The 15190-nt window shown below is 36.3% G+C and overlaps 4 protein-coding genes across 4 annotated transcripts; 3 read left to right on the top strand and 1 right to left on the bottom strand. All coding sequences in view use genetic code 12, as the record gives it.

Moving 5' to 3' along the window:
* Positions 1-3848: 3848 nt before the first annotated feature.
* KGF56_001612 (uncharacterized protein) lies at positions 3849-4466 on the top strand (the record flags this gene model as incomplete). Its single annotated transcript, XM_049322754.1, has 1 exon — positions 3849-4466. The coding sequence occupies one exon, from the start codon at positions 3849-3851 to the stop codon at positions 4464-4466; it is 618 nt and encodes a 205-aa protein (XP_049181339.1).
* A 2285-nt stretch (positions 4467-6751) lies between these two features.
* Positions 6752-8791, bottom strand: AAP1 (Aap1p; the record flags this gene model as incomplete). Its single annotated transcript, XM_049322753.1, has 1 exon — positions 6752-8791. The coding sequence occupies one exon, from the start codon at positions 8789-8791 to the stop codon at positions 6752-6754; it is 2040 nt and encodes a 679-aa protein (XP_049181338.1).
* Positions 8792-12441: 3650 nt separating this feature from the next.
* On the top strand, positions 12442-14496 carry NPR2 (nitrogen permease regulating protein; the record flags this gene model as incomplete). The annotated part of the gene is made up of 1 exon (XM_049322752.1): positions 12442-14496. One exon carries the CDS (start codon positions 12442-12444, stop codon positions 14494-14496), a length of 2055 nt encoding a protein of 684 aa, XP_049181337.1.
* A 216-nt stretch (positions 14497-14712) lies between these two features.
* Positions 14713-15114, top strand: HTA3 (histone H2AZ; the record flags this gene model as incomplete). The annotated part of the gene is made up of 1 exon (XM_049322750.1): positions 14713-15114. The coding sequence occupies one exon, from the start codon at positions 14713-14715 to the stop codon at positions 15112-15114; it is 402 nt and encodes a 133-aa protein (XP_049181336.1).
* Positions 15115-15190: the final 76 nt, after the last annotated feature.

Genomic DNA, 15190 nt, shown 5'->3' with positions numbered 1-15190 from the left:
GTTACACTCTACTCTACCTACTTGTTGTATGATTATTCCATAGTCGTCTTTTTTCACTTATTTTTTTTTTTTCTTATCTAAAGGATCTACGAGATAATTATGAGGACTACCAAGTTGCAAACAAAATTTCCAAGATTAAAACTAGTCAGTGTATCGAGTACACTGACTAAGTGGCACTGAGAGTTTAAAAACGTTTTACTCTGCAATGAGTACTGTTGAGTGTCCCATATATTGATTTGTAACAGCAAACACTATATCTTTATATGGACCGAAAATAGGTGGTGGGTAATTTATTGAACCCCAAATGGATTATTCAAGAGTTGTTTTCCAGAATTGAATGGATCTTTAACAAAAGAGCAAAAAATGTTTGAACATTTCTTTTCTTCAACCTCCTCAATGACTGTAAACGTTCTGAGCTGAATTTGGGTTTTGCTCTATTTTGCCATATTAGTATAACTAGTATGAGATAAGAAAATACCCTTTTCAGGGAAAAGGAAATTTGAAAATGGTTGACATTTTTGAATCATACCTTAAATGAGTTTGTAGGTTGATGGTATTAGAATCAAAACGTTTTTCACCCTTAGGTGTTAGAAACAAAGTGTAGTTTCAAAAAAAAAAAAAGACAAAAAAAAACAAACTCTTTTTCCTCTAGCAGAATTCCGAGTGTTCCTAATAAAGAAGTTCTTACCCCTTTCATTAGTTCTTACCCCTTTCATTAGTTCTTTAACCTTTCAATCGAACCTGACTTTCTTTTTTCTATCCCTTCACAAAACATAAAGTAGAGTAGGTTTCTTACTGTAAAAAAATTTGTCTTCTAAAGCAGACACTATATTACTGAAGGCCGACATAATTCCCAGTTGTTGCGATTTTTATTTCGCATGAGTGAATTTTTTATAGAAAAAAATTAAACTCCGTGAGTGGAAGACTAGGTTAAAGAGACAGACAAAAAGAGAAGAAAGGATAGAAAATGGTGGAACCAACAAAACTTACGTGGCTTATTAAAATAGCCACCTAAGAGGAGTCTAAAAATTTAAATGATGCGTTTTCTATGATATAATTAGAAAAAAGAAGAAAACGTGTCGTTTAGTATGAGACCCCTCCCCCCCCTTACCCCCACCCTTACCCCTACCCTTTTTTCAAGTACGAATCGGATTTCATAGCTTTCAAGTATGATAAATCTTACTGTGCCACCTACCAATTCATAATGATTTTTTCATGCTCAACTAAATTGAAGAAATGACTATATACGTTGCATGAGTTGAGACTGTGCGTGTGAAGATGAAATAATTAATTGCCTCATCCCTCCCCTTTTCCTTCTTTCCTTCTTTCCTTCTTTCCTTCTTTCCTTCTTTCTATTTTTTTTTGGTTCTTTTTTAGTTGGAATCACTTCTTTTCTCTAAATAATCCAGCCAATATTGATTAAGCCGAAACTTAATTAAACGTCATTTTTTTTTTAGTAAGAGTTTGGTTTATAATTGAATTACTATATTCTGTGCCATCTCAGTGGCCCATTTCATTAAACTACGTGTTAACTTGCGTTTTCTGGATTATTAATTGTGTGTTTGGTTTAATCTAGTTAAATCTGGAACTAAAGTACAGGAATTGACTAGCCCAACACACTATTAAGAAAAAAGGATGTTGGGCTAATCATTTTTGGATAGTCAACCCAAGGAGCAAAACACAAATCAGACATTATGCTTTATCTAAAATGGACTAGAGATAAACTCAATTGTTAATTGTACTATGACAATTTTTTTTATTTTTGTATTAAAGTTGACATTCAATTTAACTGTGTTCTGATGTTGAAAGACAAAATGAGAAAAAAAAAACACTACAGGGTGCGGGTTAGGAGGGTGGGGGGGGTTGTCAGGATCATTCATTACTTAGAAAGAGGAGAAAACGCCTTTATTCTAGTAGCAAAGTTGGATCCGAACTCGGATTTAACATTATCCTAATTCTGAATCAAGCAGAATCAAGCAGAACTAGGCAGAACCAGGCAGAGAACCAAAAAAAAACAACCCCCAATTCAAGCCTGAATCAGAATTAGATCAATTGTATCTTCTTGCTTATTTCTTCCCACTCGTCTTCCTCCCCCTCTTGCTGTCTTCTCCGCTCAAGGTTTCCCTCTTATTATTTCCATCTCGCTCCTCTTTTCGCATGTTCGTTTAATGACAATAAATGACAGTAAATAATAAACGAATGAAAAAAAAAAAAAAAAAAGAAAAAAAAAGAAAAGGATTCAAGCTTTTTGTCAAACAAAGTAAACTACAAAAAAATATATGTTTCCTTTACGAGTCAAAGTTACAAAGTTGAATAGGAGAAAGTGAGTAAGAAATATTATGAGGTAGTTGCAGATAGGGGGTTTTTATGTGAGGAGACAAAGATCGGGGTAGTGGTGTAGAAGAGGAAGAGGAGGAAGAGGAGGAGGAGGAGATAGAGGAAGAGGAGGAGAAAGAGATATAGGAGGAGGGAGAGGACTATGAGGAAGAGGACTATGAGGAAGAGGACTATGAGGAAGAGGACTATGAGGAAGAGGACTATGAGGAAGAGGACTATGAGGAAGAGGACTATGAGGAAGAGGACTATGAGGAAGAGAAATATGAGGAGATAGAGTGAGCTTTTTCTTAAAGAAAAGGTTAACGACAACAAGGATGGATTGGCAGGAAGAAGGAAGCTGATTGGGTCGTATTGCCAATAAGTTTCTTCCTTCCTCAGTAGTTGCTAATAAGCAATATTGTTTTTACAAAGTGCGTTTGAGTCATTCTATCGTTTATTCTCTTTGTGGTAGCAAGAGTAGTATCTACAACCACTGTTATTGCTACTGTTGCCACTGTTGACTATTACCACTATTGCCACTATTGATTATTACCTTAATATTTGGTAGATGTGGTATTGAACCACCACAATTCAACAAATCCTTTAGCGCATCTATTCATTTGGGTTTTTCGGTCACGTGACTGATCACCCCACACTTTGTCACCCAAAGACATTTTTTTTTAATTTTTTTTTTTGCAGTGTCTGATTTTAAGAGTCTCTATGCAGTATATGACAGACACAACAACGTGTACCACAGTTGAACTGTACACAGTTGCTCATATTACACAGTTCACACAGTCCACAGTCAAGCTCCAGGGCTTAGTCAAGCATTGTCAAGCTCTGTCTCAGGTTTGAAACTCGAGTCTAATTATAGACACTAACACCACACACACACACACACACACACACACACACGCACACACACACGCACACACACACACACACACACACACAAACACAAACACATACTCTCCCTCACATACTCTTTCTCTCTCTCTTTCTCTCTTTCTCTTTCTTACACACAGTTAAAGCACAACCCAAAAAAAAAAAGGTTACAGCTATTTTCTATGACTAATTATAGTAAACAAGCCCCCACGCATACATATGTAACAAAACCCACATACATAACTACTATACCCATAGTTAAACCTTAACATGGTTTAAACAACAAATTTATAACCACCACACTTTTTATTACACTTACACACTATATTTTTCACTTACACACTCTATATTTTTCACTTACACACTCTATATTTTTCTTTTTGTTTGTACACAGAGACACTAGGTTATTTTTCAAGAGTATTTAAGTAAAGCCGAATTTGCAGATCAAGGTGAAAAACTAAGATTAAATATCAAACTATCACATATAAAGAAGCAACACACTTTTTTGAAAAAAGAGTAAAGCGTTTGGATATAGATATATCTCTATATATATATATAACATTGACGGGGACCCCACTACACTTACACTTACACTTACACTTACACTTATTCTTACACTTACACTTATACTTATACTTATACTTACAATGGCATATAATACCAGAACCAAAACGGCAAATGGATTCCAGTTTGATAAACTAAATCCTTCTGTACCATTTCACCAACAGGATGAGGAAGTGCAACATATCGACGACTTTGACAATAATGACGACGAAAACATTTTTGAATTGAATATCGAGGAATCTACATCTATGTCGACAACTACAGCTACAACATCAATAAATAACTATGCATTAGATGTACGAGATTTAACTTCTACACCAGTAACCTATACTCGTAACTCGTCGATTTCGTCACTAGAGTCTAAAAAATCCATTACAGATTCGATATTCTCCCCAATAGCATCACCATTGGTCTTACCATATACTTACCAACTACAATACGAAGATGATGAAGAAAACAAAGACGATGATCACTTATTATACGAATGCGTCATTTGCAAGCAAAAGACAAGTCTACTGCTGAAACATAATTGCAGCGTAAACTTGTATAAAGAGGATGAAAATAATGCTCTTACTGCTTATACCAAAAGGAATTTGAATCCGAATCTGAATCTGGAAAGTAACTGTAACGAAACAATAATCAAAAGTGGCAATCAGTCGATATTGAATAACTATAGAAAATGGTTAGTTATGTCCGCATAATATTTTACAGAGGAAAGCACACATTTTGTTTTGTCTGTCGGCGACACTATTGAGGAGAGCGAGACAACACTATCGAGGAGAGCGAGATAGTGTTGTAATGGAGAGAAGAGAGGGTAGATATAGCTCTGCTCGATAGTGGAGAGAAGAGAGGGTAGATATAGCACTATCTCGCTCTGCTCGATAGTGGAGATAGTGTCGGTGACAGCTAGTGTGCTCGATAGTGTCGCTATAATTTAGTGGGGTCTTTTTTTTTTTGCTTTACAGCTTGCTTTTTTTTGGGTTTTTTTTTTTATTGTGAGTTTACAAACAAATGCTATTTGCTGTATTTGTTATAATCTATATAGCTTTACCGAATATACATTTCGAATAACACTGTAATTTTGACTTTAAACAGTAAAAGTGTCATTTCTCTATTGATTTGATAGTGTGTTTTGTTCAGTAGCTGTAGAGTGGAGTGAAAAAAAATAAATAATATAATATAATATAATATAATATAATATAATATAATATAAAATAAAATAAAATACAAAATTCGTAACTCCGAATACGAATTATATACCTGCATATTGCGTATCTCTTTATCTCTTTATCTCTTTTTTTTCAACTGTGCCATCTGAAATACGTCTAAACTGGGTGATAAACGAGGTGAAACAAAGCTATCGCTCTGTCTACTCGGTTGACACTAAAATATTCGACTTTTATCATTTAGTATTAAGGCTATATCCAGAACTACCCTTAAACCCAGAGCTCAACATCATTGTGTAGTAATAGTAATTAGTCAGTGTGCTCCACTATCTCGCTTCGCACGATAGTGTCATGCGAAAACTGGGTCACATAATATTCGTGTTTTTTTTTTTTCCTTCTTCTTATTAAATTAAAATAGAATCTTGGAGAGTCTTGAAGAATCTCGTAGATAATGACAGCATTGTTGAATATTTTGTAGAACCGACACAAGTTAATCTTTAGGAACTCAACACGACTACTGCGAATAGAGAAAATATTTGAGATGGGGTATTTTGAGATGGGGTATTTTGAGATGGGGTATTTTGCGATGGGGTATTTTGAGATGGGCTATACCTGAGATAGGCTATACCTGAGATAGGCTATACCTGAGACGGGCAATACCTAAAATGAGTCATACCTGAGATGGGCTATACCTTACCTGTTTGTACAATTGCTACTATCGGAAATAGATCTGCGCTCACATTTAAACAAATACCTTTCCCTAAATTCGGTCTTGTTACAACAACAATAATAACAACAAAAAAAAAAAAAAAAAGGAAAAAGCCCCTCATTTTGTCACGGCCAAGCGGTAACTAATCTGATTTCATCAAGTGCTACCAGTTGTATTTGGTTTTCCTAGACCAAATATGAATATCCGTCTCACTTTAATCTCCCCCTCTCCCTTTCTCCCCTTCTCCCCTCCTTCCCCTCCTCTCAACGCAATCAAGAGTTTTTGTTGGTTGACCTACTCCTATATATTGATATTATTTAGGAGTAAGAGGTTTTGTGTGTGTGTTGCATATTTTGTTTTCCTTTACTGACAAATAATTAAAATGCAGTAAGCAAATAGGAAGAAAAAGCAGTAGCGAGCAAAGCGAACTAGTGTCGGTCTACTCTACTCTACTAGAGAGCTAGTGTCGGTCAGTGCTACTCAATAGTGCTATATCTACCCTCTCTTCTCTCCACTATCGAGCAGAGCTATATTTACCCTCTCTTCTCTCCACTATCGAGCAGAGCTATATTTACCCTCTCTTCTCTCCACTATCGAGCAGAGCTATATTTACCCTCTCTTCTCTCCACTATCGAGCAGAGCTATATTTACCCTCTCTTCTCTCCACTATCGAGCAGAGCTATATTTACCCTCTCTTCTCTCCATTACAACACTATCTTGCTCTGCTCGATAGTGTTATGTTGTCTGCTCGATAGTGTCGATACTGATTTGTGGGGGAACCTAAGAAATCAAATAAATTAGTCACGTGAGCTTGATAAGAACCAAAAACAGAGAGTCTAGACAGACAGACATGAAAAAATGTAGTTTAAGAGATGTTGGTAAAATTGACCAGCTTCAAACGTTTCAATAATCATATAATTATAATGGAAGGGGCATTAATGTAAAGCTTGCGGCTCACAAAGCAAAACATTTTATTTTATGCCGCCCCCTCTGGTCCCTTGCCAAGTTGATGTAAGTCGATCTCCTTTTTGTAGTAGTCTCTCTTACATCACTACTAATGCCCTTGTAAAGTTGTATTCTATATCGTACATTTTTCTACATAATATAAAGTCTAACAAAAAAAATGATATAGTTTAAACCACCAGGGTTTACTATCCAATGTGTTGCTTCGTTCAGCAATCTCCTGCTTAACAACTTCCAAATCAACCTGTCTTCTTCCAGAGTCAACATCTATTTCATTTGCAGAAAGCCAAAGCTTGGTAAAGGGAACCTGATTATATTTATAGTCATAGATCTTATATCCAAGATAACTCAATATCAACACAGGCAATCCAAGATATATCTTGAAAAACGATACAACGTCAATTTTACCATCGTCTCCAGGCGGTGATAAAGCGGCCCAAAACTGTAACACTAGTGTAATACATATTGCAATAATCGCATACCACGAACACCAAGGAGACGAAACGTATAACAACTCTAGCTTGGGTGACCTTGCTTGATAATCCAATGCACTATGGAAACGCAACTGACATATGTTTATCAGCAAATATGTGAATAATGCACTGAGTCCACTTAAGCTCAACATCCACTCGAATATAGTCACTTCAGTGGTCCTACCAGGAATGCAAACAAGATAAGCAAGTAAACCAAATGCAAATTGTACAATTAGACACCCCATGGGTCGTCCTTTTTTATCAATAAAGCATAAAAATTTAGGACCTTGACTCAATGCTCCAATTGCATTAAGCACTCGGGTCGATGCAAACACCGATGCATTGCCTACTGACAAAACAGTTATTATTACTACTGCATTCATTATCGATGGCAAGACATGAATATTGGCATTTTTGATAGCAATAACAAATGGCGATGTGTTGACACTGATCCCAAAACTAGTCAATCCAGCTGCTGAAACGTCAAGTTCCTCACTCTTGTAGGAAACGAGTAATCCAATCATAACAATCAGTACTAAATAAAAACAAACAATTCGATAAAAGATTTGTTTCCGCGATTTGTTGATGGATATCTTTGGCGTTGAGGACTCCACTGCTCCTAACGCGAACAACTCTATCCCAGCATATGCAAAAGATGCACTTGATATAATATAACACATTTGCTTAAATGGCTCAACAGTGTTGAATAACCCACCTCTCGGCAGGTGCCAATTTGCACCCCCAATATATGGCTGATTAGGAACACCGCCAGTTACAATAACGATTGCCAATATGTTAAAGCCAATAACACCAATTACTTTTGCAATACTCATCAACGATTCAATTTCTCCATATCCTTTTACACCAAACAAGTTGATAAGCACAATTACACAATAAAATATAGTTACAAAGACTCCTGGGTTAATCAGAGCGTTCCAGTATTGAATCAACATTGATGCAGCAACCAATTCTAATGGCAAAGTGACTAGCCACTGTAATGCATAATTCCAAGCTATGGCAAATCCAACAGCTCTATCAATAAATAGTGATGGGAAAGTAACAAATGCACCACTTACAGGAAAAGCAGTAGCTAGTTCAGACAAGCTCGACATTGTTGTGAATACCAAGCTTCCAATGAAAATCCATACTAGCAATAGTCCTAATGGTCCTGCATGATGAAGCGATTTGCCGCTAGTAATAAAGAGACCTGTACCTATACATGCACCAAGGGAGATCCAAGTCAAATGTCTTGTTTGAAGTCTTTTTCTCAACGGACTCATTGCTGTGATGAGTGAGTCTCTTTCTAATTGAGAAAACTTGGAATAGTCGAAATCGGGATGGGCAGGGTGTAATAAACCTTGATAACTGTCCTTATCGAAATGCAGTGAAGTCATGTCTTCACCATTGTTTCTAGAATCCAGTTCGCGTCTTAATTTTTGTTGTTCATTAAAGTGTGCGAGGTAAACTGGTGGCAATGTTGAATAGTCAAACGGCTTGAATGAGTCGATAAATCTATAAAAGATGCCTCTTGTATTGAATAGGGGGTGTTGGCCATTATAACCATCTCCATCACAGTCATCACCATCTCCACAACCACCTCCACCATCTCCACCACCATCTCCGCTGTTTCTATTCTCATATGACGAGATATTAGATAAAGCCAATGACACTTGAGGTTCTACATCAGACATCACATTTTTTGTCAACGATACCATGCTTTTTTTTCAATAAACTTGGAAAATTTACTAAAAAGTCTTTATCTTTCCCGCCTAATAAAACACTACTACTACTACTACTACTATCGCAAACAGTTTTGATAGACAATATGCCATTTAAATACCAACTTAATAAAATCAAATAATCTTTTTCCCTTGAAAATCAAAGGGGAAAAGAAAAAGAATGGTCAAAAATTAGAAGAAACTAAAGTTGTGAATAAAGCTCCCCCTCTAAAGCTTGGTTCCTTATCGCGAGGAGAACAATAAGAACAAAAGAAAAGATCACTAAAAAATAAATCTGCGCTATAGTTTTGGAAAAGAAAATAAAATTGAAAAGAATCCATCAGTTTTTTTACTCATCCAGAGAACTGGATGAGTGAGGATCTATACTACTAGGATGAGTAACGATCGTTTGTACTAGAATAAGCCTTTGAAATTAGATCAAGGTGGTAACCAGTAAGCAATAGATACTCTTGTACCATGTAGTATCAGGAGTTTCAATGAGTGATTAAAAACTCAAAAGCTTAATAAAAGATGGGAAAAAAATCCCATTTCGCTATTTTTTATTCAGAAAAGGGAAAATGATATGAGCAGATAGAGAGAGTTGTAAAAAAAAAAGGTGATGGTGGTGGAAGAGGTGGGGGACATGATGGTGGTGGAAGAGGTGGGGGAGGTGGGGCGGCGACGTGAAAAAGAGACTAGATATACGGGCTGAGCTCACCTCCTGTTGTGTTCCATTGTATTGAAGTTAACAAACAACTTTTTTCTTTTTTTTTTTTTAAGTTTAGTAATTATTGTAGGGGATAAGAAATTATATGAAATTACGACAATTTAGTTTTGTTAACAAAACATCTTCTTTGACTATCCAACTAGAACTACTATAGAAGGGTATATCCTTTAATACTGTTCTTATACTTTGCTTTCATAAATAGAATGTCATGGAAACAACTTTTTCTCTTTACTACGGATTCATCCTCATCTTTCTCAAAATCTCATTATATTAAATTTTAAATCTCATCATATAAAATCTTAACTTTTAACTTTTATTTTTTCTTGAATTTTTTTTTTTTCAATGAAAGCCCGCCTTAATAGTGCGCCTAGTTTGATTACAGTTTCTTTTTGACATTTCCAAGTTGCATTCAAATCAAAGCCAAAAGAAGAAGACAGTCTTTTGGTTGTCTGTTTTTGATTTCCCAAAATGTATAAATGTTTCAACACACCATCTTGGCCTTCGCACGGAAAGGACCACTAAGAAACTAAAAGAAAGCAAAGGATTAATAAACACACTCTTTTCCTTTTTCTTTTCCATTATGTAATCCTCCTTCCCCCCCCCCCCCCCTTTACTCTCTACCTACTTCCTTTTTTTTCCTTTTTTTTTTCCCCCCCCCCCCCCCCCCCCTCTCTCTCTCTCTCTCTTACTGCTCTTGTATCCTCTTTTCTGTATCTGCAACGTCTTACTTCGCGAATCTCAAATCTGACATTATCATGCAGGGCAATGCAGGTAAAAATGTTTCTTCATGCGTCCAGTATTGGTGCATGCAACTCCCAAATACAATTTGTTGAGAAATGATTTGAATCGGTAGATTTTGTGCTATTTGGTGTATTACCAATTTATCTGAAAGCTTTCCTTTGTTTTCTATGTCTACACTATCGAGCGGAGTGACACTGGCTACACTGACTACACTGACTACACTATCGAGCGGAGTGACACTGGCTACACTGACACTAATATGAACTAGCAATCAAACCCGTGTGTAAAACCCGTGACTTTGATATTGGTACTTTTGTTTAGGAACAATCAGTTGTTGCAAAAAAAAACTGATTCTTTTGTGATTGTGTTACAAGTTTGAATCGTATGACGACGACGACGACGAGTACGCAAATTAAAACAATATTCTGTTTGTTACTAAAGGAGAATGTAGTATTCGCACAATAACACTATTGCATCTTATCAGATTCCACAAAAAAAAACGAAAAGAAGAAGCTGGAGGGTGTAACATGATTGGTGTAACAACCATGTATTCTTCTCTTGATGATAGAACTTATAGGTAATTACAAAAAACTCAGCTCAATTCTTTAGTTTATTTCACGTTTCTTATTAAGTCTGACCAACACTGTCGAGCAGGGCGAGACAGTGTTGTAACAAACTACTAAATGTTTTAAAAAGCTAGTCAGTGTAACAAGCTAGTCAGTGTCGTACGAGCTAGTCAGTGCTGTGTTGTAACAAGCTAGTCAGTGCTGCTCCACTATCTCGCTTTACTCGCTAGCGTCGGTGTAGTCAGTGTAGTCAATACTGCTCCACTATCTCGCTTTACTCGATAGTGTCAATAGTGTTGTGGGAACTGAAATTAAAGGTGTTTAGTTAATTAGCCACAATTCATATTTTTGGTTGACAGGGGCGATTACACAAACCCGCATTTATAATCATGTTGTATGTTGTTTTTAAACGTTGTAGTTAGAAAATCAAGAATATGTTAATATTTATGCCACAGAGTGATAAAAAATACATTCACAACAATGATATTGCGGTAATCATTGTTTTCAACATGATTGGAATGGAAATAAGATTTGCGGTTGATCTCAAGTTTTTTGGTGATAAATTGGCTAATAATCAAGTTAAAACAAAGAGTAAAATGGGAACAAAGATTTTCGCAAAGTGATACAACCTATTAACATGGCAGATGATTTTTGTTGATTCAAAACTGGCTTGATGGAAACATAACAGCTCATTTGAGCTACTTGCTTTGGATACTTTTTTTTGTTTCAACGGTGATTTAGTATCAGTAGGTAAAATTATTATTGTAGCAGCTAGGGAAAATTATACTGCAACTAAGAAAATTACAGTGAAATCGATAGAAGCAGATTTGGCTAAAACCAATAGGTTTTGTGAACTATCGAGCAGAGCGAGATAGTGTCACTTGTCAGTGCTGCTCCACTATCGAGCAAAGCGAGATAGTGTCACATAATAATAAAGTCAGTGCTGCCCCACTATCGAGGAAAGCGAGATAGTGTCACATAATAATAAAGTCAGTGCTGCTCCAATATCTCGCTTCGCTCGATAGGGTTATAGCAAGCTAGTAAGTACCGCTCCACTATCTCGCTTCGCTCGATAGTGTTATAGCAAGCTAGTAAGTACCGCTCCACTATCTCGCTTCGCTCGATAGTGTGGCTCGATAGTGTGGCTCGATAGTGTTATAGCAAGCTAGTAAGTGCTGCTCCACTACCTCGCTTCGCTCGATTGCGCAATTTAGAAAGCAAAGACTATCAAAAATACCTAGAACTAACTAAATAGTTGTTTAAGACAAGGTATGCATGAACTAAACCAAGATTAATGTTCCTGTAACGAATCTTTTTTTTTTTTGCTTTTCTCATTAGCTTTGTTGCTCCAAGCTCTTGGAAAATGTGTTAAAAGACTGAAAACTATAACATTGTTCAATTTGAGTTTTAGAGAATAAGGTGTATACTATTAGTTTCTATTGCAAATTGAGCAGTTGTCACCAACTAATTCTTCGCCAGTGGCTTTGTCCACATTGAGATGGTCAAGAGACATTCTACTGCTACCAAATGTTGCAATAAATTTTCAATGACTTTTTTCTCTCTCTCCTTATTTCTTTTAGAGCACTTTATTCTCTTATACTAAGAAGTATGGGATGTCAGATGGATTTATTCCCATCATCAGCATATTCTATGCGGTGTTTCATCCTACCGAGGGGACAAAAATAGTACATCAATTTCCAAAAGATTTAATCTCAACAACTTCAACAACAAGCCAAGAAGATGGAGAAGGTGATTGTGAATTTGGTGGTGATGGTGAAGGAAATGGTGAAAATAATTTTCAAGGATTATTCAAATTCGATACTGTGAAAAACTTTGTTATTCCAAAAGCTCAATTATGCAATCAGCTAATATCTTTCAAGATTGATAAATTGAAACTTGTTGGCTATCCTGTTCACATGAGTAATGAGAAATATGCTAGAAACTCATTTAGTTTTAATTTTTGTTTTGTTTTTTCGTATGATATTGGAGATGTCAAGCCTTATGAACCTGCTATCAAAAGATTAGGACAAATGTTTCAAGTTTTAGAGGAACAAAACTTTGTATTGAGCAAATTGGATAAAAAGAACTCATTTTTCAAAAACGGCCAACTTGGAGTTGAGGAAAACACATTGAATCAGAATATTGACTTTTTGCGAATGTATAAAGATGATGATTGTATAGGAGAGCAAATTCTTCGAGGCAATGTGACTGTGAACGTTCCGGGTCATGCAAGGACAAAGCAGATCTCATTATCATCTATTGAATCCTTGATTCAACAGATTTATCAAGACTTGAACAATTATTCTGAATGCTGTATACCCTTGGACAGTTCAAACTCTGTTGATATTAAATTGTTCCCGATCTTGCCTCCTCCAGTTAATCTTAAAGCTTACCAAGTTCCCATCGCCACCGTTAAACTTCGATCGTTAGTTGATGTCAATTGGGATCCTACGATGGTTAAGATATTGCCGTTTATCGACGGACTCAATTCTGTAAAGAGAATAAGTGAGTTGGCTGATGCCGACTATTTGATTACTAAACAGTGTATTCAGCATTTGATGCACTATAAATGTATTAAGATTATTGATATTTTCCAATTTAGCAACATTTATGCACCCACAAACACTATTGGGGATTTCTTAAAAGCAGATGGTAAGATGGCGGAGCAGTGCCAGGCGTATGTTGTAACTGATGAGAAAGTCGATTCTAGTATGAGGTCATCATTCATGTTTTCATCATCATCACCAAACCCGATGGCGGACTCTAAGAACTCCTCACCAAGCTTTTTCCATAAAAGACTAGGATCATCGTCTATGTCCCCCTATTCCGAACAAAGCACTTCCTTGTCCAATTTCCCTTATGCATTTGCCATTCAATATCCCAATGTCAAAGTGCCCGCAAAGACCAATTTATTTTTTCTTTACCGTTCATTGAACCAAGGTCAAACTATAAAAGAATGGTATCTACAGCATAAGAATTTATTGACAAATATTGATATTCGACGATTTATAAATTTCGGTATTTTAAGAGGGATCATTTATCGAGTTTATTCATACCCTATACTAAACTCAATAACACGAGCAATTGAAAGCGGTGAAGTTTTACAATCCCAGCAATTTTTGGATAATCTAAAGAGGAAAAAGGCAGAGAAAAAAATGGCTAGTGCAACAAATGACAGACCATTGAAATCCACGGTTCATGAGCACATGTCAAAGAACGACATTGTAAGAAGAAGAGTCAGTTTTACTTATCCCAACGAAGAAGAACCGAAATACGAGTCAACGAGGATGCTTGATGATGTTATTATTGAAGATGAAAGTGAAGACTCAGAGGAAGAGGAAGACGACGAGGAAGACGACGAGGAAGACGACGAGGAGGAGTTGGAGGAGGAGAAGAAGAAGAAGAAGAAGAAGAAGGAAAATAAAAATAAGCCGCAGCAAGCAAAAATTTCATTGTCACAGAGAAACTATGAAATTGAAGAGACTCAACGACAAGGAAGCGAAAATGAGGTAGAAATGACTGAAAAAGAAGAAGAAATGATTTTTTTGATAAAGATGTTGTTGGGATTTCAGCACTTTGACTCTATCTGTACGGAGTTGCAAAAATCAAGATCCGAAGTAGAGGAAATGATTTCAAGCTTAGGGTCGTTTAGCATTATCAACAGCTGAACTATTAAAACAACAAACACCACATTAGAAGAGCTCTCCATCTTAGGGGGGAGGGCTGTCTGGGGTCTGTTACTGGTCGTGTAAATTATCCAAACATTGTCATTTTTTCTGGTGAAAGAAATTTGAAAAAATGATTTTGATTTTTTTCCTTTTTGTTTATATTTTGTTTTTCCTTTTTTCATAACCACAACAGAGGAAAACTAAATTGAAAAAAGAATGTCAGGAAAAGGAAAAGTACATGGGGGTAAGGGTAAGTCCTCGGAGATAGCCAAGTCATCGACATCGCATTCTGCGAGAGCAGGCTTACAATTCCCCGTAGGAAGAGTCAAGAGATATTTAAAAAAGAGTGCTCAGAACAAGATTAGAGTTGGATCTAAAGCAGCAATTTATTTGACTGCAGTATTGGAATATTTGACAGCAGAGGTATTGGAATTAGCAGGAAATGCAGCCAAGGACTTGAAAGTAAAGAGAATAACTCCGAGACATTTGCAATTGGCTATTCGAGGAGACGAGGAGTTGGATAATTTGATCAAGGCTACTATTGCATATGGTGGTGTTTTGCCACATATTAACAAGGCCTTGTTGTTGAAGGTTGAAAAGAAGAAAAATCAGAAATAGTGAAAAAGTAGGTGGGTAAAAAGTGCTGTCCTAAGCCGTTGGTGTTGTTGTTGTTGTTGTTGTGTTGCTGTGGTGT

Source organism: Candida oxycetoniae, assembly GCF_023343755.2.
Source record: "Candida oxycetoniae strain CBS 10844 chromosome Unknown scaffold1, whole genome shotgun sequence".
NCBI classification, from domain to species: Eukaryota; Fungi; Ascomycota; class Pichiomycetes; order Serinales; family Debaryomycetaceae; genus Lodderomyces; species Lodderomyces oxycetoniae.
Note: the sequence above shows the minus strand (reverse complement) of the source record. Positions and strands in the feature narration are given on the sequence as shown.